This window comes from Coenobita brevimanus, chromosome 51 (assembly GCF_032717465.1).
Source record: "Coenobita brevimanus isolate Jiangsu-jjx chromosome 51, ASM3271746v2, whole genome shotgun sequence".
NCBI classification, from domain to species: domain Eukaryota; kingdom Metazoa; phylum Arthropoda; class Malacostraca; order Decapoda; family Coenobitidae; genus Coenobita; species Coenobita brevimanus.
In genome coordinates this window covers 683,313-707,616 of record NC_137004.1, presented here as the reverse complement: position 1 = coordinate 707,616, position 24,304 = coordinate 683,313, and the positions used below count along the sequence as shown (strand labels likewise).

At 42.4% G+C, this 24,304-nt stretch overlaps 1 protein-coding gene across 1 annotated transcript; it reads left to right on the top strand.

Annotated features, from left to right (window-relative positions):
• On the top strand, positions 1–24,304 carry LOC145400278 (sialate:O-sulfotransferase 1-like). The gene is made up of 7 exons (XM_080272836.1): positions 1–61; positions 1,717–1,804; positions 3,291–3,427; positions 4,266–4,425; positions 11,679–11,770; positions 20,878–21,031; positions 24,103–24,304. Exons 1-7 carry the CDS (start codon positions 1–3, stop codon positions 24,302–24,304), a joined length of 894 nt encoding a protein of 297 aa, XP_080128962.1.

Genomic DNA, 24,304 nt, shown 5'->3' with positions numbered 1-24,304 from the left:
ATGGAAGCTGATGCTGTGGCGCTGCTGTCCACGCTGCACACCAAAGTCAACAGGCTGCCAGGTGAGTGCACAAAAAGTTCACATACTTCACAAGCGGTAGAGGCTTTCTTGCATTTGTTTCTTAGTTATGATGTCAACTGCACCTTACTACTCTCTTGTGTGTTGTTTATGTCTATTTTAATGCTAAAGTTGACTTCATAGATAATACATAGAATATTAATGTGCCATATAGAAGACTGATAATAAAGGGATACTAGAGAGCATCCTAAACCACGAAAATACATTGCAAACTCCTTGACTTTCATTCTTGTAATTTATGGATTACCCAAGCAGCTTAGTATTATAAATTTGTTTTTTGTTTATGTCACGTCAGTGAACGTTCGTATGATTTTATGCAATCTGTGTCGATGCTGGAAAGATTTAATAGCACAAAGTGGATTACCTACCCACAAGGCAGAATATGGGTCCTTGGTCGTCGCTTATTTAGGCTCTTTAGCATCCTCTTACCGATATGTTTCTGTGATGTGTTATTCTGTTCTTGTGTTATTCTATTCTTGTGTTATTTATGAAATCCTTGTGGATATACAAGATTTGTATAATCTTATTACAAAATGACAAGGTGAAATAAGCAACGTAAATCATTATGACGAGATACAATGTAGCTTCCTAAACCGACGGCAATACGGGTCTTTATTTTGTCAGATGGGATATTTTGTCAGCTGGGATCCGGTGGTGAGTTCGTTTTCGTTTTATGATTTATCCCTCCTGTAGAGGGATCCGGGCCATACTTTGGCCCGGTCAGTGGGATGTGGGCTGGCTTGTTACATAGCAAGGGGGAAGACAGGGCCTGGGAGAGCCGCCCAGCACACACGCCATGTCTTCTTGCTGGTTTTGTGGTGTGTGTTATCCAGTGGTGTATTGGTTGGCTTATCTAATTTGCAGCTGGAATAGCTCAGGTTTGATTGTCAGGTCGGTTAGGATGTTGGGCTCAGGTTGTTTCCCTCCTTATCCCCGTTAACTCTGCAAATATTTAAGGACTTCTAAGGACTTGGATACAAACCAATTACTGCGGGTTGTGTTAAAAGGGATGAGTAAAAATAAGATATTTATCATCTCACATAATCATCCTCGTGGATATATATATATATATATATATATATATATATATATATATATATATATATATATATATATATATATATATAAGGGGTGCCGTGGTTGAACCAGTGTCGCATACTATAAAAGTAGGCCTATGCTTGCACCCAGTCGGCTTGCGCGGGCCGATTACACTTGGTTTACAGACTACACACACATCCAAAGCCACTCCAACACAATAATTACACTTACAAGCACTTCTCACCCTACACACAATCTCTACCAGACAGCCTAAGCCACTTGGTAGAGATACATTGGCTGTATCGTCCCCACTTCGGTCGGGATAGGCTGGTCCTGCAGTGGACACTCAAACAGCTGATGAGATGAGATGAACTTTGTTCAACATGTTTAATAATTCCAAGACCACAACAAACAGTAATTATATAATGTACTTTATTATGAATTTCCGTTGCTTACCATTCATGTTAATTTCTTGGCACCATGATCTTTGTTAAATGATCTGAGGGCACACAATTTTGTTTTACTGTAATACAACTTTATCCTGATGCAATCTAAGTGTAACTTCTGACCGTAACTGCTGTATCTGTTGCCCCCTTGCAGGCGACACACTGAAAGTGGATCCGGGACCGTCGTCATGGCAGATGTGGAAAGACGACCCCGGCAGCCCCTGTGCTCACTACCGCACTATGTGAGTCATGTTGACGCTGCCACTATTACTAGCATTGCTTCTTCTCTTAATAGGGCTACATTCACCTCGTCATTACCACTAACGTACTATACAATACTACTCTTTAGTGTTACTCAGAGCCAGTGTTGCATCACGACATATCGTTCGCAGTATCCCCCACTGCTGCAGGACTGGATAATGGTGTTCATACTGTTGTTGCTGCTGCAGCCCCAGGTTCGTCTGGTCGTGAACCCCTGGACCTGCAGGTAACCGGTTATGTTGAAGGCTTCCCGTGTTGCGATAGTGTGGTGCATGAGGTGAGTGTGTTGTGCTGTGGGAAGCTGAACCACAATGTGGGCACAGTGAATTATTTAAGTTGTATTTTGTGTTGTTATTATACCAGAGAAAGATGGTGACCGTATCGCCATCTGGCTGGGTATACTTGTGTCTTTCTGGGTAGGATAGGTGCTGACGGGTGTAGCCTATGTCTGGTGTAAGTTCATGAAGGATGTTAAATGGCTGAATGTTTTAGATGTCTGTGGTGACTAGGTGTTTATGAATGTATTTATAAACAGAGATGTTGGGTGGAGAAGGAGGGGTGTTGCTGAGATGCCATGTCCAGTTCGGGCCAGTTGTTCGTTTCTTGGTTATTTGTGGAGGGGGTTAAGGCAACATGAAGCTACAAGGGTCAGGCGAGTCGAGCTGAAACAATATTCTGCTTGCAACTCATGTTCATGCGATCTTCGATTCGAATTATTTCGGTCTCATGATGGAAATGATTTATGTGTGTGGTCTTTTTAAAGCTCATCCATGTGTATTTTGTTTAGGTTGGGACCCAGATTGGGCTGCCGTAAATAACAGTTGCTTTAATGAACTGTTTATAGACGGCTTTCGGGCATTCTTTCTTGTATGAAGGTCGTGCCTGTGAGTGTCTCCATGACATCGTGTTTGCGAGGTGGATTTACACTTATGTCACTCGTATGCAAAGAAACGGTCATGTGTGTGTTCAAGGCAAGTCCCGGAATTTTTGATTGTCCTTCCAGTGGAACTGGTCATACAGCTGTGCAAACTGTCATGATGACTGATGACCATACAAGAGCATAGGATCCCAAACGTGTGTGTGTATCGTTTGATCTTTAGCCCCATGAGACTCTTTAAATGGACCCCAGAAAAAAATAAAATGGAAAAGGTATATCGGTATTTGTGAAAGAAACAATTGTACTAGGTTTGAAGTGAACTGCTAAAGAAATGGAGGAATGGCACCAAATTGAACAGTGTTTGAAAAAATAAAAACAAGTTAACTCAGGTCTCCACCGTAGTGTGGAAGCCTAAACATTTTTCAAGAACTAACTGCAGAGACCTCCTTTTTGTGCTGACTGTTGCAGTTCCTCTTTTGGCTTATGGTTAATTCAGCAATGCTCTCTCTCTCTCTCTCTCTCTCTCTCTCTCTTTCACACACACACACACACTAATGTTTTATTCCTCTTGTGTGTGTGTGTAATTCCAGGTTTGGTGTGGGTGTTACTCCTGTGGTGCTGGTGTCCGTGCCGGGGTCTGGCAGCACATGGCTCCGATACCTGCTGGAGGCAGCCACTGGCATCTTCACTGGCTCTGATTACAACGACACCATCCTATATCAGCATGGTAAAGAGAGAGAGAGAGAGAGAGAGAGAGAGAGAGAGAGAGAGAGAGAGAGAGAGATGCAGACTGCACATATCATTTCAAGGCGTCAAAAATAAATGAATAAATAAATAAATGAATAAATAAATAAATAAGGTAAAGGTTGGGGGAACGCCATGAGATGCTTAGCTGTAGTACTGATCTCCATAACATGGGCCATTGAGCCTTTGGCGGGTTATTCACCCAATATCCCGAGACACAAGGCCACTGCATCATCCAAGTCACACAGCTACCACCCCTAGGTGTTACTGGTTTTACTTACCAACCACAAAGGGTGGATGGACACAGTGAGTCGGGTGACACCACGCATCTGAGTTCGAACCCTGGCGTCAACAGGCTGCCAGCTTCGCAGTCAGGGATGCTAACCACTCAGCCACCGCGGCGGCCCAGCTCGAAATTTAACAGAAAGCTTTCCTGTCCCATTGCATAAGTTCAAGAATTATAGGAAATACAAAACGACGAACAAAAAGGCAGAGAGCATTAAATCTTAGAGCCAATATGTCACTATCAATAAGTATACCACCAGTCTCAAGTTCCCCCAAAAAATCAAAAAATGCTGGTAGACAGGCCGTCCTGAACAAATGCAAGCATATCATGGACAACTGTAATGTACCTCAGTGTTGTCTCGCGAGCCGAAAAGAACGACCCAAAGATCCGTCTGTGGTTCCAGTCCTGTTACATCCTTGTTTTGTCTGTGTGTGTGTGTGTGTGTGTGTGTGTGTGTGTGTGTGTGTGTGTGTGTGTGTGTGTGTGTTTTTCCTTATTTATGACCGCGTAGGTGAGTATGTGAGTCAATCGGCAGGGTTCCTGGGTGAGAAGACTGGTGTGAAGGACGGAAGCACAATTGTCCAACGCACACACGGCCCTGCCTTCTACCTCACCTACATCCATGACCTTCAGGACCGCTACGAGGCCATCAGCCCACAGCGGCCCACCATCCTGCTCCTCAGAGATCCCGCCAGGTCAGCCTACCAGATTTTGCTTTGTCACTGGTCATGTTCGTAAACTTTCTTTGGCTTAAACTGTGAATGATGCTGCTTGTTTATACTTTTGTGTTGAAACATACAGCTACCAAATACTTCGAAACTATACTAGAGTAAATATGAAAGTGAAAAATATGACGAAACAAAATAACTGCTGACATAATTAAGTATGGCGGACACTTTTATAGTACAAAATGGCTATGATCCTTTACCAAATATTCTTGCAGGTCTGTGAGGCCACAGACCGAATTCTCATTGGTGAAGGAGACCCTATACTACATGGAGTAGAGTGCAGTACTAGTCGAACAGGGCGGTACTCCCAAGGTGGATGGAAAGCTGATGACAGGGAGAGCTGGAGCTCCCGTTTCATCAGCCCTCGGAACTAGCTTCTGACCATCCCCTTTTGCTGAAAATTTTCAGTGTTCCAGTAACACTGAAAGTAGGCCACCATGCTGTCCAATACAAGTTTCTCTGTACACCAAACTACATGAACATTACACACTACACTCCAGACTCATAATTTGGTTAAAAATGTCGTCTCAATACCAAGTCTCAGAGCTCCTGGGGGGGGGGGACAATAAAAGCCTCACCATCCGCCCATCTCCCAGTGACGACCAAGCGAGATGCCTGGATCCACAGTCTGACTCACTTCATCATTTCTGCAACATTTGCAGCCTTTCCTCTAACTTTCTCTCTGTTAAACACCATCTCTCCTCCTCTTAATCTCCGCTAAATCTCGCCTTCTTTTCCTCACAGAGACTCAATTGTTTGAGAAGACTGACAGCAAACCGTTCACTGTATCCTCCTAACTTCTCTATACTCATTTCAAAGCCAAAGGTGGCTGTTGTTTATATTTACACAACAACATATCTTGCTCTCGTGTTCCTGAACTTATAATCTTCTGAATTCTCTACTCTCTGACTTCGGCTATCCTGCCATTCTTTGGCTAAATATATGTGTGCTGTCTACTTATCCCCTGATTCTGCTCATTATGAAAAATTCTCCCACTATCTTACTATTAAGATGGAGCACATAATATCAATTTCTCTTTTCTCTGAAATTACCATTCTAGGTGACTTCAGTGCTCACCGTCACCTTTGGCTCTCCTCTCCTCTCACTGATCCACCTTGTGAACAAATTCAAATCTTTTTTAACCTTAATAACCTAAAGTAACTTGTACTGCATCCTACTCGTATCCCCGACTGCCTTGGAGAGAGTTCCAACATACATGACTTCTTCCTTACAACTAATCCTTCTGTTTACAATGTTAAAATTTTCTCTCTGTTAGGCTCCTCTGATCACAGCCTTGTCACCTTAACCTGTCCCATCACTCCAGTAAGGCCTGTGGACCCTCCCAAGAAGCGGCGGCTGTGGCACTTTGGAGCTGCTGATTGAGAGGCCCTCAGGCAGTCTATCTATCTATCTATTGCCAGACGCCTCAATCCCGTTTGGGGTGGCCACAAACAAATCGCCTCCAAGTTGCCCTGTCCCCCGCCATTTCACTGCCCTGCTCCCAACTCACACCCCCCTCTCTCATATACCTCTCCACCCCATCTCTCCATCTCATCCTCGGCCTCCCCCTCCCTCTTTCCCCCTCCACCTCACTCACATACACTCTCTTCGTCAGTCTTTCACCCTCCATCCTCTCCACATGGCCAAACCACCTCAGTGTGTTCCTCATAACGCTTCCTATCACATCCACATCAACACCACAACGCTCCTTTATATCCTCATTCGTCAGCCTGTCTCTCCATGTGACTCCACAGGCTCCTCTTAAATAACTCATTTCCACGGCTCTCACTCTTGACTTGTGTCCTTCCAACAACGTCCACGCTTCACTTCCGTACGTTAGAGTTGGTATCACAATACTGTCATGTAGTAACTTTTTCACTTCCATGCTCACTTCCCTGTTTCTTATCACTGCTTTCAAAGAACCAGCAACCTTTCTTCCCTGCTGTACCCTTTCAAGCACTTCACCCTCCAAACCTCCAGGCAGTGCTTCTTTGATTTTCCCTGGAATGATTATTACTTCCATGGCCGAGAGCCATCCGAGTGTTCCTTCCACATTGCAGAGATTGTTCTTTCGGGCATGGAAGCATACATTCCTCTCTCTTATCCTGTGACCTATGCAAAAAAAAAAAAAAAAAAAAAAAGTTTGGTGTAATGCACTTGTTCTAATGCTGTCCACAACAAGGAGAAGGCCTATAAAAGATACTGGAGCCAACAAACCCCTGAATCTCATCTCATTTATGTTTCTGCGTAGATTCGTGCTAAGCCTGTTCTTTGCTCTGCTGATTTCATTCGTACTCTATATTCTGAACTCTTGAACTCACATTCTTCCCGATACTTCTATCACCTTCCCAGAACTCTTTCTAACAACTTTACCTTATCATCCTTCCCTCCTCATTTCCACTCTTTTAGTCTTTCTGTAGCTGTTTCTTCTACTGATAAAGCAGAACTCTTCGCTCAGACTTTCTCCTCCACTTCCATCCTAGATGATTCCGGTGCTGTTCCTTCATCACTTTCCCCTCTCGTATTTCCTCATGACTGACATTAATATTTCTGCATTTGATGTATTTTCTGCCATCACTGTCCTCAATACTAACCAGGCATATTGGCCTGGTGGGAATCTTCCTGTAGTCCTCAAGAACTTTGCTTCTGTGCTTACAAATTGCCTAGGCAAACTCTTTCAGCTTCGTCTGTCAACTTGTACTTTCCATCTTGCTGGAAGCTTGCTCTCATTTAGCCTGTCCCAGTGAAGTGTTATCATTCCCAGCCCTCTAACTATCGCCCAATTGCATTAAATTCCTGTATTTCAAAGTTTTGAATCTGTTCTTAAAAAAAAAAAAAAAAAAAAAAAACTTAGGCACCTTTCCTATCACAACCTTCTTTCCAATCATCAGTGTGGGTTCCGCCATGGACGCCTCACCGTTGGTCTTGCCATCTACCTTTCACACTCCTAGTTATCCTACATCCGGGACTTTGGCGAAAGTTTTGCCATTGCACTTGACATCTGAAAGGCTTTCGATCGAGTCTGGCATAAATCTTTAATTTCTAAACTGCCCTCTTACTGTTTCGATCCTTCTATGTGTGCCTTCATCTCTAGCTTCCTTTCTGGTCCTTTTATAGCTGCTGTTGTGGGCTGCCACCGTTCTTCTCCTATAGCTGTCAATAGTGGTGTTACTTATGGTTCTGTCCTATCACCAACTCCTATACATCGATTCATCAACGACCTTCTAAGCTGTACATCTAACCCTATCCACTCATTCGCTGATGACTCCACCTTTCACCTTTCCATTCACTTCCTGCATCGTCCATCTCAGCAGTTCCTTCAACAAACAACGGATGAGGCTGTGGCACATCTGTTGTCTTACTTTGCTCATATCACTGATTGGGGTAAAAGTATTAATGTCTGTATATTTTTTTTTTAATCATCATCATCATCGTCATCATCATCCAGACCCCCTTTCCCACCCTAGGGCAGGGTGAGGAGTAGCAGTGTCCAGACAGTCCAACTTGCCCACTTCAATGAGCCACGCTTCCGCTCACTAATCATTCAAGCCCCCGGAATCCTGGCCCTATCGGATACGCCAAACACATTCACCACTTTCTGTAGCTTCACATAAACGTATCCGATTGAGTCAATCCGGACGCTGTCACGTTAAAAAGGGATGTCAAACCCCAGATCATGCGCTTCTGCTCACAACATTCATCCAGACATCTCGATCTCTTGTCAGTTCCCTAGCCTCACCAACTTCCTAACCTCTCTTCCTCACACACTCATCCACCATATCTCTCCACCTTCTCCATGGCCTACCTCGCCTCCTCCCTCCTGTAAATTCGCTCAGATATACCATTTTCACCACTCTATTGTTATCCATTCTCTCCACATGACCATACCATCTCAGGACGCTCTCTTCGATTCTGGTGTCCACAGACTTCCTCACTCTACATCATTCAAGAATCACATTATTTCGTATCCTATCCACTCTCTGTATTCCACATACATTCCTCAGCAGTCCCATCTCCACTGCCCTCATTCTTGACTTTTCATATTTGTGCCACACATAGTCTCACTTCCATATGTGGTACTAACACTCCTTCATGTAAGCCTAGTGCAGCTGCAACACTCAAGCCTCTGCTTCTTAACAAGGCCTTCATTGCACCAGCTACTTTCCTTCCTCGTGTCACTCTACTTTCCACTTCTTTTGCACATTTTCCTCTCTTTTCTATCACTGTACCCAGATATTTGAACTCTCTCACCGATTCCAGTCTCTCGCCATTCACTGTTACATTGCACTGGGAGTCACCTTCTCTTTCATTAGCCATCACTTTACTCTTTTCTACATTCACTCTCAAGTCACGACTCTCACAGACACCAGCAAAACTCTGCACTAGTTTACCAAGTTCTTATCCAGTATTAGCAAGTAGTACTGCATCATCAACATACAACAAATTATAGATATTCCATCCATCACCATTCATTACCAACGCCATCCCCCTCTCCATTACTCGTGTTTTTACATCTCTCATCACCCCATCCATATATATATTGAACAACCATGGAGACATCACGCAACACATGCTTCATTAGCGTTATAAAAACTCTTGAGGGCACCTAGCAGCTTACCATCTACACCGTACATGCGCAAAACTTTCCACAATCCTTCTCTGTCCACTTTTTTTCAATGTACCAAAAACTCAGTTCTTACATCTTTCAACCCATCATTTCTTCTCCAGGAGTATCCTCTAATTTTTAACAATATCCAGCTCAATCCTGCATCATCTTTAGACATACCTGGGGTTTCATTCTCTCGGGAAATGTTGGTAAGATCGTATTACTTCTCTTGTAAAATCTGATTTCAAGAGAGTAGGTGTGCTAAGCCGACTTTACCCCTGCACGGTTGTTGATTTTATACAGCTCTTATTTGCGGGAAGGCTCCCCACATACAGCTTAAGTCAACATGGTGGAGTTAAAGGCTATTCGTGTCATTAACTCTTACTGGCTCCCTTCAACCCCTGTTTCTACGCCGCACTGTTTTATCTTTATCTCTTTTCTATCGCTACTTCAATGATCAATGCTCCTTTGAACTGTCTGCTTGCATCCCTCCACCACTAAGGCGGATAGGTTGCACAAGTCTAGCAACAAACTCTCATCCCTTTTCTGTCCAAATCCTCAATGCAAGAGTTAACCGTTGCTCCTAGTCCTTCATGTATGCAATAAATCAACTCTGGAACTGTCTCCTTCTTTCTGTATTTCCTATTGCCTATGATCTCAAGTCTGTCAAACGCAGTGTGTCCAGCCATCTCGAAATGAACGGATCTTGAATTTGGTTCCCTGTTATCTTGTTTTTGTTTTTTCTTGGAGGGAACAATCCTGTGGACTCCTGGCCTTTGGTTCTTCCTTGCATAAAACACACACACACACACACACACACACACACACACACACACACACACACACACACACACACACACACACACACACACACACACACACACACACACACACACACACACACACACACACACACACACACACACAGCCAAATTCTCGCATGCACTTCTCAATCCTCACTCAGAATCTTTCAAATGCCTATACGTGTAAGTGAAGCATTTGGTGAAGATAGACTGTTTCCCTGGTGACAGAAAATGCTGTTCCTCAGCCCTACGGGTAAACTGCCTTTCAGAATTCGCAAAACATGGCTTGAACGTGGTAAGGAGAGTTGCCCGCCCATTTCATGTACGCGTAAGCCGGCTGCTACAGACCATACATACACAGGCTTTACATACTAGCTGTGCACTCAAGCTCTGGACTTAAGCAGGTAGATAAGTAACAACAGACGAACGATGATCCACTTGGATAAGACTCACAGTATCGTATGAGAGCTCCAGCAATCCTATTTACATATCTCTTTTCTGTCTCGGTTTCTCTTGCGTATTTATGACTCATACAGCTATGTTCAATTAATTCTAATGTATGTATCAAGTTCTGGTACCAAAGCTCCTCCAGTCCTCCACATTCCTTACACAACTGATCAACCCTGGAACAGTCTTCCTCAATCTTTTCTCCCTCTGCCTACGAATCCCTGTCTATCATGATCAATGGATCGCAGTATTTCAGAATGAACGGATTTCGATTTTTCCTTCGTTTTCGTTCAACTTTCTTGGGAAGGCAAAAGTTTTGTTTGCCTTTCGCCCAGGGCTCCTTGTTCCTGTGTTGTAAAAAAATAATAATAATAATAATAATAATAAAACTGAACCGACCACAAATGAATGAAACTGGCATGACAGGACCGATGTGAATATGATGGGGCTGACTGGACCTGAAGTGACCTACGGTAACCTAAAAGCAACGGAAATGATCTGTCTGTGCCATAGTGGACGTTACTGGGCCTGAAATGACCTAACTGGAATTGACTTGACCTCTCTGGAAAGGAAGTGACTTGACTGGACCACAGTGAACGAAACTGAATCCCATGGACTAGACGTGGCCTTGTGCCCTAAACTGGCTTATTTTTTGCCTGAACTATCGTGAAAATGGATGGATCTGGTTGAATCTGAACCTATCTGTCGTGAAACCATCTTAAAAGTATCACCCATAGTATAACAACTGGACAAACTGCCGATAAACTCGCTAATTTCAATAAAAAGTAAGTAATTCAACTAGACAAACAGATGAAATAACTGTAGCTACAAGGAATGAAAAGAAATTCATCAGCAGAGGTAGTCATGTAAAAATACACTCCGTCCATAAACAAATCATGGTCAGTAATGATACTTATGTGACTGCTCTGCTGATTGTGTTCTATGTTTCCGTCACTGTCTGTGTTCAACATTTTCATCACTGTCTGTGTGTGACATTTCCATCTCTGTCTGTTTGCTATATTTCCATCTCTGTGTGCTATATTTCCATCACTGGCTGTGTGGTACATTTCCCTCACTGTCTATGTATTACATTTCCGTCACTGTCTGTGTTACCTTTACATCACTGTCGATGTGTTACATTTCCATCACTGTCTATGTGCTACCTGTCCATCACTGCCTGTGTTCTATATTTCCATCACTTTCGGACTGCAACGCTCTCATCACTGTTTGCACTACGCTGTCTCTGTGCCACACTCCTATCACTTCTGCGCCACACTTCCATCACTGTCTGTGTGTGCTGCATTTCTATCGCTGTTTGTGTGTTACACCTTCATTAATGACGCCCCTCACTCTCCTCTGTGCAGAACCATCATCTCGTACTGGAAGCTGTTCAACCTGGAGGGCACCAAAAACAAGCATGTGCTGGAAATTCCAAAATCCAGATTCGAGGGTGGAGGTCAGTGATCAAATTTAGTTTTTTTATATGTAATTTAACTGGTTAAGATGATGCAGGGAAGTGTTACCGCTTCCCATAAACAATATACAGTACATGCAAAATAGCAAGACAAGAGCTGGTAAGTGCTACACGCTCGCCCACCTTCGCCGATTGCCTTTCCCCTTTTGCAAATTGTAATGGCGCACCCAACGCTCCTGATAAAATTACCCCGCGTTTAAGTGTATTTGCAATGGCAAAATATTTATGATCAGTGTAAACTGAACCACGAGGAATGTGGCGAACACAAGACATCCTGTGACGGTCATCCATCTTGAACGTGTGGTTTCCCGCCAGTAATCCAAAGCTGGATGTTTTGCCTTCAGCTACGATTGTCATTTTACACATTTACCATGGATACATTCTACTAGTGTTTTGTGTTTAGAACCTACTGCAAGATAATCTGAAACCAGCGTTGCAAAAAAAATAAAAAAAACGTCATAATGATCATAACATAAATTTTATAAACGTCATGACTGTCATAAATTTGTCGAGCTAGAAATGTACAAAAATATAAATAAAAGAACGTACATTTGAAAAATCATGAAAGTTTACCAGTAATTAAAGCTCTGTTTCAAGGCATGTCTCTCAGTACCGTGCAGTATAAATGTTAGGACAAATAAATCTAAACTTTATTGAATTTTGCTTTTAAAAGACGAAAACTTCACTTCATTTTAACATTAGGAAATTAAATATTTACTACATTTGAAGGCTTATTTTGCAAACATTAAGAAATTAAATGATTACTACATTTGAAGGCTATTGTTGCAAACATTAAGAAATTAAATAATTACTACATTTGAAGGCGACTGTTGCAAACATTAAGAAATTAAATAATTACTACATTTGAAGGCTATTGTTGCAAACATTAAGAAATTAAATAATTAGCAAACATTAAGAAATTAAATAATTACCATATTTGAAGGCTACTGTTGCAAACATTAAGAAATTAAATAATTACCATATTTGAAGGCGACTGTTGCAAACATTAAGAAGTTAAATAATTACCATATTTGAAGGCTACTGTTGCAAAAATAAAATTAACTCAGATATTCCTCCTGGTTTGATGTGCAGTAATCAAGTATATTAATATATAGTACTGCCAAAATTGTTTTTATTTAGCATATCTCCCAATTTAGTATTTTAACTGAAATTAAATCATAAAGTAATATTGACAGCCGATATTCCAAAAAATTTCAAAAGGCAAGAAATAAACACTAAATCTATGGTAGCGCATTTTTTTTCTAATCCTTGATATATTTCCTGAACATTTAATCAAAGAAAGTTTTTTCTTCCAATAACTGTATAAACATAATTGCGAAGCTGTGTTTGTATGTTACAATCAACTCTCCTTATTCATTAAATACACTGAATACATACGTTTTGTTGTGCATTGTTTTACAAAACCTGCTTGTGAAATTATACATTTTTGACATTCATAACACGTCTCATATATCAAAAATTTCTCGCTGAAAACGTGTTTTACATCGCTTTAAATCAGCGGTTTAAAACACGATTTCAGGCTTGAAATCGTGGGTTGACTGAATTAAATCATGCCAACCCTGCCTTAAAGCCGTAACAACAATGAGGTTAGCTGTCTTGGCTATCCTACCATAACCGTAAGAGTTTCCAGCGTCAGTGGTGAAGCCCTCAGTCATCATTATTTTGCTGCGTACAAATGTGGGCAATATGTGAAGGTTAGTGGCACGTATGAAGACTGCTCGACAGTAGGACAAGTACAATCAAGTCTATGTTCAGAATCAGAAAAAAAAAGGGGTGGGGGGGTGAGGCAGTACCAAGTACGAACTTAGTTATGCATGTAATTAAGGGATCTATGATTTTAGTACGAATGTGATGACAATGAATTTATTGGGGTTAATATCATTGTTTGGGGACCATTTTATTTCAGCTGTGTGAGTGAAAGACGGGTGAGGTGCTTAAACTCATGCTCCTTTGACTCACTCCCAGCTGAGTAAAGTAGCCTGTCGTTAAGGCGCAACAAAATACTACAGTTGTGCCATTTATGACAGGGTAAATGCTGGTAGTGTTAACTCTCTCAGGATGATATGACTCACTCTCTGCTGAAGAAAACCGTGTGCTAGACAGAATACAAAAGTTATACTGATCCTTGGAACGTAAACTTAGGAGCGCTCAGAGAGGAATGAAAAGGGTTATGTTAGGGGCCACATGGAGGGATAAAAGTAGAGCTTCCTGGATAAGGGAACAGACGACTTTAGACATTTAATCACTACAATCAAAAGGCATAAATGGATGTGGACAGGTGGCGTCCTTCGTAGAACATATAACAGATGAACAACCAGGTTAATTGAGCGGCAGCCCAGAGGTGGAGTAAGAGGAAGAGACAGACAGAGAAGACAGGATGGAAAGATAAAATTTGGAGATTCGTTGGGACTGGATGGAACAAGATAAGAGCCAATAGGTCAGAGTGGAAAAAGAAAGGAGGGGCCCTTTTCCTGCAGTGGACTGACAAAGGATGATGATGATGATGATGACGATGATGATGATGAGTGATCAAGATAATGTTGATATGCATAACGATGAATAGAGACAATGCGAAAAGATAGTGAAACAGAGGACGAACTAAAAAGCGCTCAGAGAGCACACACCTCCGCCAATGTCACTGTCATTAAAAAGGATCCGGATTCGGATCCGGATCTGCCCCCAAATTTAATTAATTCTTTCTTGGTCCATGGCGCACCATTCCACAAAATGTCATTGAAATTCATTGAAAACTTTTGGAGATGTTGTGTGGAATACTCCGGATCCGGATCCGGTCCAAAATTTAATAATTTCTTCCTTGGCCCATGGTTCACTCTTCCACAAAATATCATCAAAATCTTCTCATAACTTTTTGAGTCATCCTGCTAACAGACAGACAGACAAACAGACAAATCAACGCGAGGTAGAACATAACCTCCTTGGCGGGGGTAATAAGGTGTGTGTAATTCACCGGTAATTCACCGGGTCGGTCAGGATCACTTGATGGTCGTGATCGTCAGCTTTTACCCTCCCGGAAGGGAGCTGAGAGCTCATATAGTCCGATCTAAGGGCAAGGCTGTGACCTTCACACACTCACACACCCGTCCCCTTGCTCAAGGGAGACAGTAACCACCCACTTCGTCAGTGAAACTTTTCGTAACCTGAGCGAGGCGCGAACTCCCGTCTACCAGTTGGCAAGCGGGAACGTTACCACTGTGTGTGTGTGTGTGTGTGTGTGTGTGTGTGTGTGTGTGTGTGTGTAGATAAGAGACAGACACAGACAGACAGACAGAAATTCTCATTCGAGGAAGAGATATGAAGAGGTATAACAAAATTGACGAATATCCAGTTCTGTCGTGATACATCATAACAGTTGTCAGATCAGCGGTTTTCAACCTGGGGGCGTGCCCCCTGGGGAGGGCAGGCGTTAGCAATTTCCAAGGGGAGGCCAGAGGAAAAACACAGTGGCCTGAGCGAGGGTGTGTGTGTGTGTGTGTGTGTGTGTGTGTGTGTGTGTGTGTATCGAGATGAACCATTGATTTCTATTAAATATTCATATTATTTATTCTGTTCCAGCCATCAAAACACATTATTCTTACCATGTAATAAATTTGTTTCTTTCCTCCTCTACCTGTCCCCTCGTCTCTCTCTCTCTCTCTCTCTCTCTCTCTCTCTCTCTCTCTCTCTCTCTCTCTCTCTCTCTCTCTCTCTCTCTCTCTCTCATCTGGCAGATTAGAGTGAAAGTGAATGACAACAAAGAGTCTTATATTCTAAGATAGGCGTCACCCATTAAAGTTGAAACATTACATAGTTGGTATTCATTCCTAGTCTGTCCATAAATCTGCCCTGACATTTTCACTGTTTATTTAAAGTTTCACAAGCTTCAATTTGGACAGTCGCTTGCCACATCCACAGCTGACAGCTTGTCTCTCGCCCTCACACAGGGGGGATCGGGTCTCGTTGTTACATGTCCACGTTGTTACACCTTCAGTATCTCCAGAATTTGTTAACGGGTGACGGAGTGGCCGTTGCCATATTATGCAACTTATAAGCAAAGGAGGGCCTGACGTGGCAGTTAGAAGGTATTGCTTGAATAAGGGCTAAGGTAAAAAAAAAATGATTTTTCAACTGTCAAAGTCTTTTTCTAGTTCAGCTGCATTTTGTTATATCTGTGTTATCTGCTGATGCAGCTGGTGATACCATATGCATGAAAAGGCTATGAAATAGGCAAAGGCTCGTGGTGGTGCTGCCACGTTGCAGCCAGAATATGCTGGGGTTTGTTGTTATGTGGTAGCAGTTACAGTATCAATTCACCCCCTTCGAGAACAACTGAAAAAACCTGACCCACTATTTTCAGATACCCTTTAAACCATGCCCTGGAATAACCAATAGAAAAGAGACTGATGCGATGGAGGCAGTATTCAAACGAGCAGTGAATTATCTACCTATGTACATGCCTGCCAGGCTGCTTCCACCAAAGCAAGGGGAGTAGCCTAGACAGGACGACACACTCCCGATTTACTCATCCACACACACACACATTAATTCGCATCTTAGCCCCAAGAGGAGAAGGGACAGATCCTCACTGCACCACACCGCACGAGGGTTAACTGTGCAATGCAATCAGCGACATCCGCAGCAGGGACAGACGGCATAGCTGGTTTACCCCTGCCACATCATAATAGACCCATCCCCTTACCCGCACCTGACCTGAGCAGCTGATTAGACCAAATGCGGGAGAATACCCACTCAGGGATTATTATACTTTAAAAGTGGTGCAGATCAGTGCAGTGCAAACACAAGTAACTGATTAATTACTAAGCAGCGTTCGTCAAGGTATTATTTACGTAAATCTGCGTACAGTAGGCGGTATCTGCATTTATCCGTTAGTGTCTTTACTATCTATATGTCTATCTGTCAAACCATCTATCGATCCGTCCATCCATCTATCTGTCTATATCAAGCAACAAATGTATTCATCTGCCTATGCCTATCTGACTATCTATCTATCTATCTCTTCATAAATAGTGAAAATGGAACAAGTGAGTTCAGCGAGTGCTAACGAGTATGATGGCGTGACACTGATGGCAATAGTTCATGTGAGAGATTCAGTTACTGCCAGGGATAGTGAAGGAGTAATTGAATAAATGATAATAGTGTAATTTACAATGATTAACCCAACAAACAATATGCAGATACTCCTGTATTCACATAGTAATGACAGCCAGATAAGTGTGGTCATACTTGGGTTCTATAATGTAAATGTAAAGTTACCCCGGGGGACGTAAGAAGCTGCCCCATTTCGAGTAAATTGTGACGGATGATGTAATAGGGATGACCCGAGGAGCTTGTGATGGGTGGGGGGGTAACCTTAGTTGTGGCCAACTCGCCTCATATTTGCTCAGCTGGCCTCATAATTGATCAACTCGCCTCTTATTTGACTAACTCGCAGTATAATTCATCAACTCGCCCCTTATTTGACCAGCTAATTAGATATAGCACTTCTCCTACTATTTGAAGAATAAAAAATAGCCCTAGGATACTGTATATATATATATATATATATATATATATATATATATATATATATATATATATATATATATATATATATATATATATATATATACTGTATATCATCATCATCAGCCGTTGAGGTCCACTGCAGGACCGGCCTATCCCTACCCAGTGGCTTAGGCTGTCTGGTAGAGACTGTATGTAGGCTGAGAAGTGCTTGTGAGTGTAATTGTAGTGGCTTTGGATGTGTGTGTAGTCTGTGAACCAAGTGTAATCGGCCCGCCTTAAGCCGACTGGGTGCAAGCATACTAGTACGCGACACTGGTTCAACCACAGCACCCCTTGTGTCCGCCAAAGTAGCAAGTGGCTTGGTGAACGCTTCCCAAAGATTTTACAACTCTGGCGGGAGGTGAACCCGCGCTCACCAGCGTGCGAAACACACACTCTACCAATGTACCACAGAGGCTCATATATATATATATATATATATATATATATATATATATATATATATATATATCCACTATAAATGCACCCTGATGATTTTACTGTGAATATTCATTGCACTTCACAATATACCCTGCTCCATTTGTTGAAAAAGCAGTCTTTTTTTTTTTTTTTTTTTTTTTTTTTACCGTGTGAACGTCTGACCAACTCTGAGCCAAGTATTGGAGGGTGACTCCCCCTCCCACCCCCCCTCGGTCGAGCCATCCCTGCTTGTAGTTGTACTTAAGCCACCTGAACTTAGACCCAAGCCTGCATCATTGCTGACAAAAAGAAATAAATAAATAAATAAAAATAGACACATGTAAATTATTTAGTTGTCTGATTAAACTAATTCATCTCAGTCATGATATTTGGTGTTATTTATGACCAGGCCAGTAGCAGCAGTGCACACAAATTTGCCCTCCCCCCTCCCTCCTTGCCACCGTCCCATAGGTGAAGGGGGTCCAGGTCCAGCACCTTGATTAATATAGTACTTGATTTTGGCATAGACTATTCTCCTGACAGAAGGGAAACTAGGATACTGTGTATTTTGTCCTCTAAATATATTTGTAAATAGAAAAACTATGGTAAACAAATATTTTGCCCTCTCAGAGACCTCTCCTTTTATGTTAAAAAAAAAAAAAAAAAGTCTCTACTCTCCAAGTTTGACCAAGTCAGTAATTTTTTGACCTGCTCAGAAACAAATATTGGGGGGTGAGCGCCCATCCCCCAGGTCGGACCATTCCTGATGATATACCATTACAAATCTTTGAATAACCCTTTGGCAAAAATATTTTCGTTTATTTTGCCTATAAATTCAATAAAAAGGCACATTTTCGTATGTTCAGGCAAAGAATCGTTGTTCTTTCTCTAACTTATGCTTCATGGGGAGAAATTTAAAAAATGTCACAGCCAGACACTGTTCCCTACTTGCTTCTTCGACTGACCGATGCTTAATGTTGTGAACCAAACAATAGCTGTCAGAATGTGTGTTAACTGAAAGAATGCAAGTTGGTTAGTGTTTGTTAACAAGAACATTTGACAAATAAAAAAAAGGGATTACGCATTCACGTATTGTTTTGATGCTTGTGACGGTGAGATGCTGTTTCACGACCATGTTGTGGTGTTTTTGATAACAAACAAACTTGTGTTAATTTGATTTTATGCCTGTGGTGTTGTTTTATGACACTGTGGAGGTGTTTATGACGAAGTGGTGATGCAACACGACATTTTAGTACAGTTCATGACAAGGCTGTGTTTTATTTATGACCAGGACATTGTGATGGTGTTTTTGGCTGTGATGATGTTAATGACCATGTGGCAGTGTTAATTACCATGAGATGGCGTTGATGATTTTTTTTTTTTTTTTAATGTGTCCGACCATGGGCATAGGCTTCACGCCCTGCTATTAAGGCCCAGCAGTCCTCCTACATACCATACACCTCTACATGTCACCATTTCGGCGCTAACACCCACCGTCCATATTGAATACATGCTAGGGCTGTCTCATACAGGACTGGTGTATTGGTATTAACAGGGGTATTTTTACATGTCAGCGGGTCTTCTGGTAGATCAGTAAAGCCTGATTTAATGAAATTCAAATCCTTAAACTGTTCCCTGCCCTAGCTGGGATTTGAACCTGGGTCCGTTAGGGATTCATGTGATGGTATTTAAAAATATGTGTTTTTTCTGACCATTTGAAGGCGTTTGTAATCTCTCTTGTATCAGTGTTATGTTAATGTGTTTTATGATCCAGCGATGTGCATAAACATGTATTTCTGTGACGACACTTTTCTCGTGTTGCTCTCAAGACAAAATACAGGAAAAAATGTGACTACTGTGGTGATCTGCATCGGCCACTCCAACCCGTAGCCTCATTTTCAAAATCAGCAGCAAAGCATCGGCGTCAACGTTTTTAATTTGCTGTGCAGCCTACTATTGCGGCTAATGCGTGCTTGTTTTCGTGACGATTTCATTAAAAGCAAAACAGGATTATTATTTTTCCTTTATTGAACGAGGTAAGTGCAAGTGTGGGAAACATTCACGTGGTGTCACCAAACCTGGCAGCTCCTGTCTCAGGTTATATAATTACGAGTCATCTGCCCCCTACCCCTCGCAAAGGGTAATTGTGAACGGCAGGAGAAGGGATAGTTCAGCCTGTATTCGAGTTAATGTCCACCTGAAACCGCTGCATCGCTAATAACAATAATAATTCAGGAAGAAGCTTTTAGAATCTGATGATGGCAGGAAGCAGGGGGGGAAGGGGGTGTAGGTGGACCAAGGCTAAGAGGGACGTGACGCGAAAAAGACAGAACAGGTTTGTGAGATAGATACGAGTGTTACTCATCTTTAACACCGTATTTTAAAAATCTCATTCAGTGTACTGCATGGTCAAGTTCGGGTTCAGAATGAGTGATTACTTTTACCATTTTATTTTTTACGTGTTCTTCAGTACTTTTGTATTAGTATGTTACCCTCATCCAGCAGATTACAATTATTAAAGGAACAACTTTTATTACAAACTTCATGGATTTATTGAATCATCCAACCAGGCCAGCATTCTTAATCTAATATTACCATACTTTCAAAGTTAATAAACTAAAGGATATAACTTTCCACAAATATCAAGTATCAAACAGTTTTGCTCAGCACCTTTTATGACACTTGTTTCTAAATTCACTTAAATATGACTGATTGCAACTGACGCACAGCAGCTGTATGTGATCTTTTCAGTGGATACGACGCGTATAGGCCAGTCTTAGAATATGGCAAGTGTTGTCTAGATAAGAATTTATTAATATATTCTCATATGAGTCTTCTCACTACTCTGCTAAATTAATGAAATATAACACATACTCAATAACATTAAAACTGGCTCATCGAGTCCCTTCAGAAATTACGCGCAGAAAGATACAAGACGCAACATCAATATCTGTATAGGATGGGCAAGCTGTTGATTATGTCAGCAAAGGTTTTCAGAGCAAATCAGTTACTTATGCAGGAATCAGCATCAGCAACTTTATTATTTTTATTTATTTATTTTTTTCTTTATCGTCCTCACTTATCAGATTTCCACGATTTTGTGTCTGAGATGACAGCCATGTGGGAAGAATTGGCGAGCGACCGGTTACTGTGGACCACTGGCCCACTATACGTCATCCACTACGAGGACCTGGTGCGCAACACGCTGACACATCTCCGCCACCTCCTTCACTTTCTCAAGTGAGTTGGATCTTCACCTCGCAATAACAGATTTGCTCCATACTGTACAGTACGTGGGCAAGAGAGATGCTTGGAACCACTAACTCACTTCATTTTTGCAAAATTCGCGGCCTTTCCTCTACTTTTCTATCTGTTGTACACCACCTCTTTTCCTCTGAACCTCACCACCTCTTCCTTGCTATGTGAGGCGACTGATAGAAAATCCTCCTCTGTATCCTCCTACTTTCTCTATGCTCACCTCAAAGTCAAAGGTGACTGTTGTGTATATATACACAACAACATATCTTGCTCTCATGTTCTTCAACTTATTTCTTCTGAAGTCTCTACTCTCTGGCTTCGGTTATCCCGTCATTCTCTGACTAAATATATCTGTGCTGTTTACTTATCCCCTAATTCTACTGACCATGAAAACTTCTTTGATTATTTTGCTTCTAATATGGAATGCATCCTATCAGTTTCTCCTGTCTCTGAGCCCTCTATTCTAGGTGATTTCAATATTCACCACTACATTTGGCACGCCTCTCCTTTCATTGATCCACCTGGTGAACAAGTCAACACCATTTCCATCCTTAATGACCTAATGCAGCTTGTACAGCACTCAACCCCTATCCCTGACTGCCTTGGAAAGAGTTCCAACATATGTGACCTCATCCTTACGACTAATCCATCTGCTTATACTGTGGATTTTTCTTTCTCCCTTAGGCTTCTCCACTTACATCATCTTGACTGGCCATGTCACTCTAGCGAGGCATGTAGACCCTCCCAAGAAGTGGCAGCTTTGGCACTTTGGAGCTGCTACTTGGGAGGCCCTCAGGCAGCACTTGTTTGATTTTCCCTGGAATGATTCTTGCTTCCACAGCTGGGAGCCATCTGCGTGTGCTTTGCCCATTATGGAGTTTATTCTCTCGGGCACAGAAGCATACATTTATTTCTCTTATCCTGTGACTAATGCAAAGAAAAAAAATGGTTTAATCACGCTTGTTCTAATGCTGTCAACAGCAAGAAGGCCTACAAAAGGTACCAGAGCCCACCGACCCCTGAATCTCATCTCTTTCATGTTTCTGCCCAGAATCTTGCTAAGTTTGTTCCCTCTAAAGAAAATAATTTCACTTGTACTAAATGCTCCGAATTCTCCAACTAAACTTCTTCACGTTCCTTCTGGCACCTTGCCTAAAATCTTTCTAACATCATCCTTCCTTCCTGTTTTCCACTCTGATGACTCAGTAGCTGTTTCTCCTACTGATAAAGTAGAACACTTCGATCAGACTTTCTCCTCCAATTCCACCTCAGGCGATTCCAGTGCTGTTCCTCCATCACGTCTCCCCCTCTGACTTCCTCATGGCTGACATTAAAAGTTTTTCGATTGATGAGGATTCTCCCATCACTGGCCTCAATCCTAACAAGGCATATGGGCCAGGTGGGTTCCTTCCTGTTGGTCTCAAGAGCTGTGATTCTGTGCTTACACCCTACCTAGGTAACCTCTTTCGCCTTTGTCTATCAACTTGTGCCTTTCCCTCTTGGTGAAAGTTTACTCTCATTCAGTCTGTCCCAAAGAAGGTTGACCATTCACAGCCCTCTGACTATTACCCAATTGCTTTAACATCCTGTCTTTCTAAAGTTTTTGAATTTATTCTTAACAAAGAAAAAAAAGGAGGGGGATGGGTCCATTTTGATGTGGCAGGGATAAACCAGCTCTGCTGTTGGGCCCTGCTGCGAGTGTCGCCAATTGCACTGCGCAGTTGACCCTCGTACGGTGTGGTGCGGTGAGAATCTGTCCCTTCTCCCCTTGGGTTTAGATACGAATAAATAAGTGTGTTTGGATGAGTAAATTGGGAGTGTGTCGTCCTGTCTCGGCTACCTCTCTTTCTCTGGGGAATGAGCCTAGGTATATAGATAGAGAGAAAAAAAAAATAAGGCATCTTTCCTGACACAACCTTCTTTCCGCTCTTCAGTATGGGTTCCGCCAGGGACGCTCCACTGACGATCATCTCACCTGCCTTTCAGACTCCTGGTCATCCTCCTCTCGGAACTTTGGCGAAAGCTTTGCCATTGCACTTGACATCTCAAAGCCTGGCATAAATCTTTCGTTTTCAAACTGCCTTCTTACGGTTTCCATCCTCCTATCTATGCCTTCACCTCCAGCTTCCTCTCTGGTCGTTCTATAGCTGCTGATGTAGACGTCATCTGTTCTTCTCCTATGGTTGTCAATAGTGGTGTTCTTCAGGACCCTGTGCTATCGCCAACTCTCTTCTTTCTATTCATCAATGACTTTGTATGATGTACATTAAAACTCTATTCACTCATACGCTGATGACTCCACCTTTCACTTTTCCCTCCGCTTACTGTGGCGTCCATCTCGGCAGTTACTGCTACAAACAAGGGATGAGGCTATGTCACACTTCATGTCTGTCTTGGTTCATGTTTTTGATTGAGGTAAGAGTAATGGAAGAAAGATTTCATGTTCACTGTTAGCAGTGAAAAGAAATTGGGAAGTGAGCATGTAAGTAACAGTCGTTGCGTGACAGTATTGTGGATCCCCACTCTAATATATGGAAGTTAAGCTTGGACCTTGTTGGAAGGACACAAGTCAAACGTGAGAGCAGTATAAGTGATTTATCTGAGAGAAGCATATGAGTTACTTGGAGAGACAGACTGACGAGTGAAGACCACTGCAGTGTGGATGTGATGGAAAGTGTTAGAAGAAATGCACTGAGGTGGTCTGACCATGTGGAAAGGATGGAGAGTGAGAGACTAACTGGGAGAGTATGTGAGTGGGGTGGAGGTGGGGGAGAAGAGGGAAGGGAACACCGAGGGTGAGATGGAGGAATGGAGTAGAGAGGTATATGAGGGGGAGAGATGTAAGCTGAGGGAAGGGCAGTGAAATGGCAGGGGACAAGGAGACATGGAGGAGATTTGCTTGTGGCCACCAGTTACGTGATTAAAGCCCCTAGCTATAAATAGATAGATATACCAACAGGAAATGAAGGATCCAGCTGAGTAATATTTGTGCAGGTATGTTACACAGAAATTATTTACTGCCTTACCTCTGGGTTCTCTTTGCTGCTCATTAGCGTTCCTGTGGACGAAGGTCGGCTGGCGTGCGTAGCTTCCCACCTGGAAGGAGATTTCAAGCGTAACACCACCACCAAGTGGGGCTACGATCCCTTCACGTCCGACGAGAAGCTCAGGTTCGCCACTGCCGTCAAGAGGGTTAACCGCCTCCTGACTTTGCTGCAGTACCCACAGCTCCCGCCAGACCACCGCCTCTCGTAG

What these genes read in the sequence shown, in the direction of transcription:
- LOC145400278 (XM_080272836.1), top strand. Translation starts at nt 1, where the DNA reads ATGGAAGCTGATGCTGTGGCGCTGCTGTCCACGCTGCACACCAAAGTC. An exon ending in CACCATCCTATATCAGCATG is followed by an intron (nt 3,428 to 4,265) that starts GTAAAGAGAGAG and finishes GTCAATCGGCAG; the next exon opens with GGTTCCTGGGTGAGAAGACT. An exon ending in ATCCAGATTCGAGGGTGGAG is followed by an intron (nt 11,771 to 20,877) that starts GTCAGTGATCAA and finishes CTCACTTATCAG; the next exon opens with ATTTCCACGATTTTGTGTCT.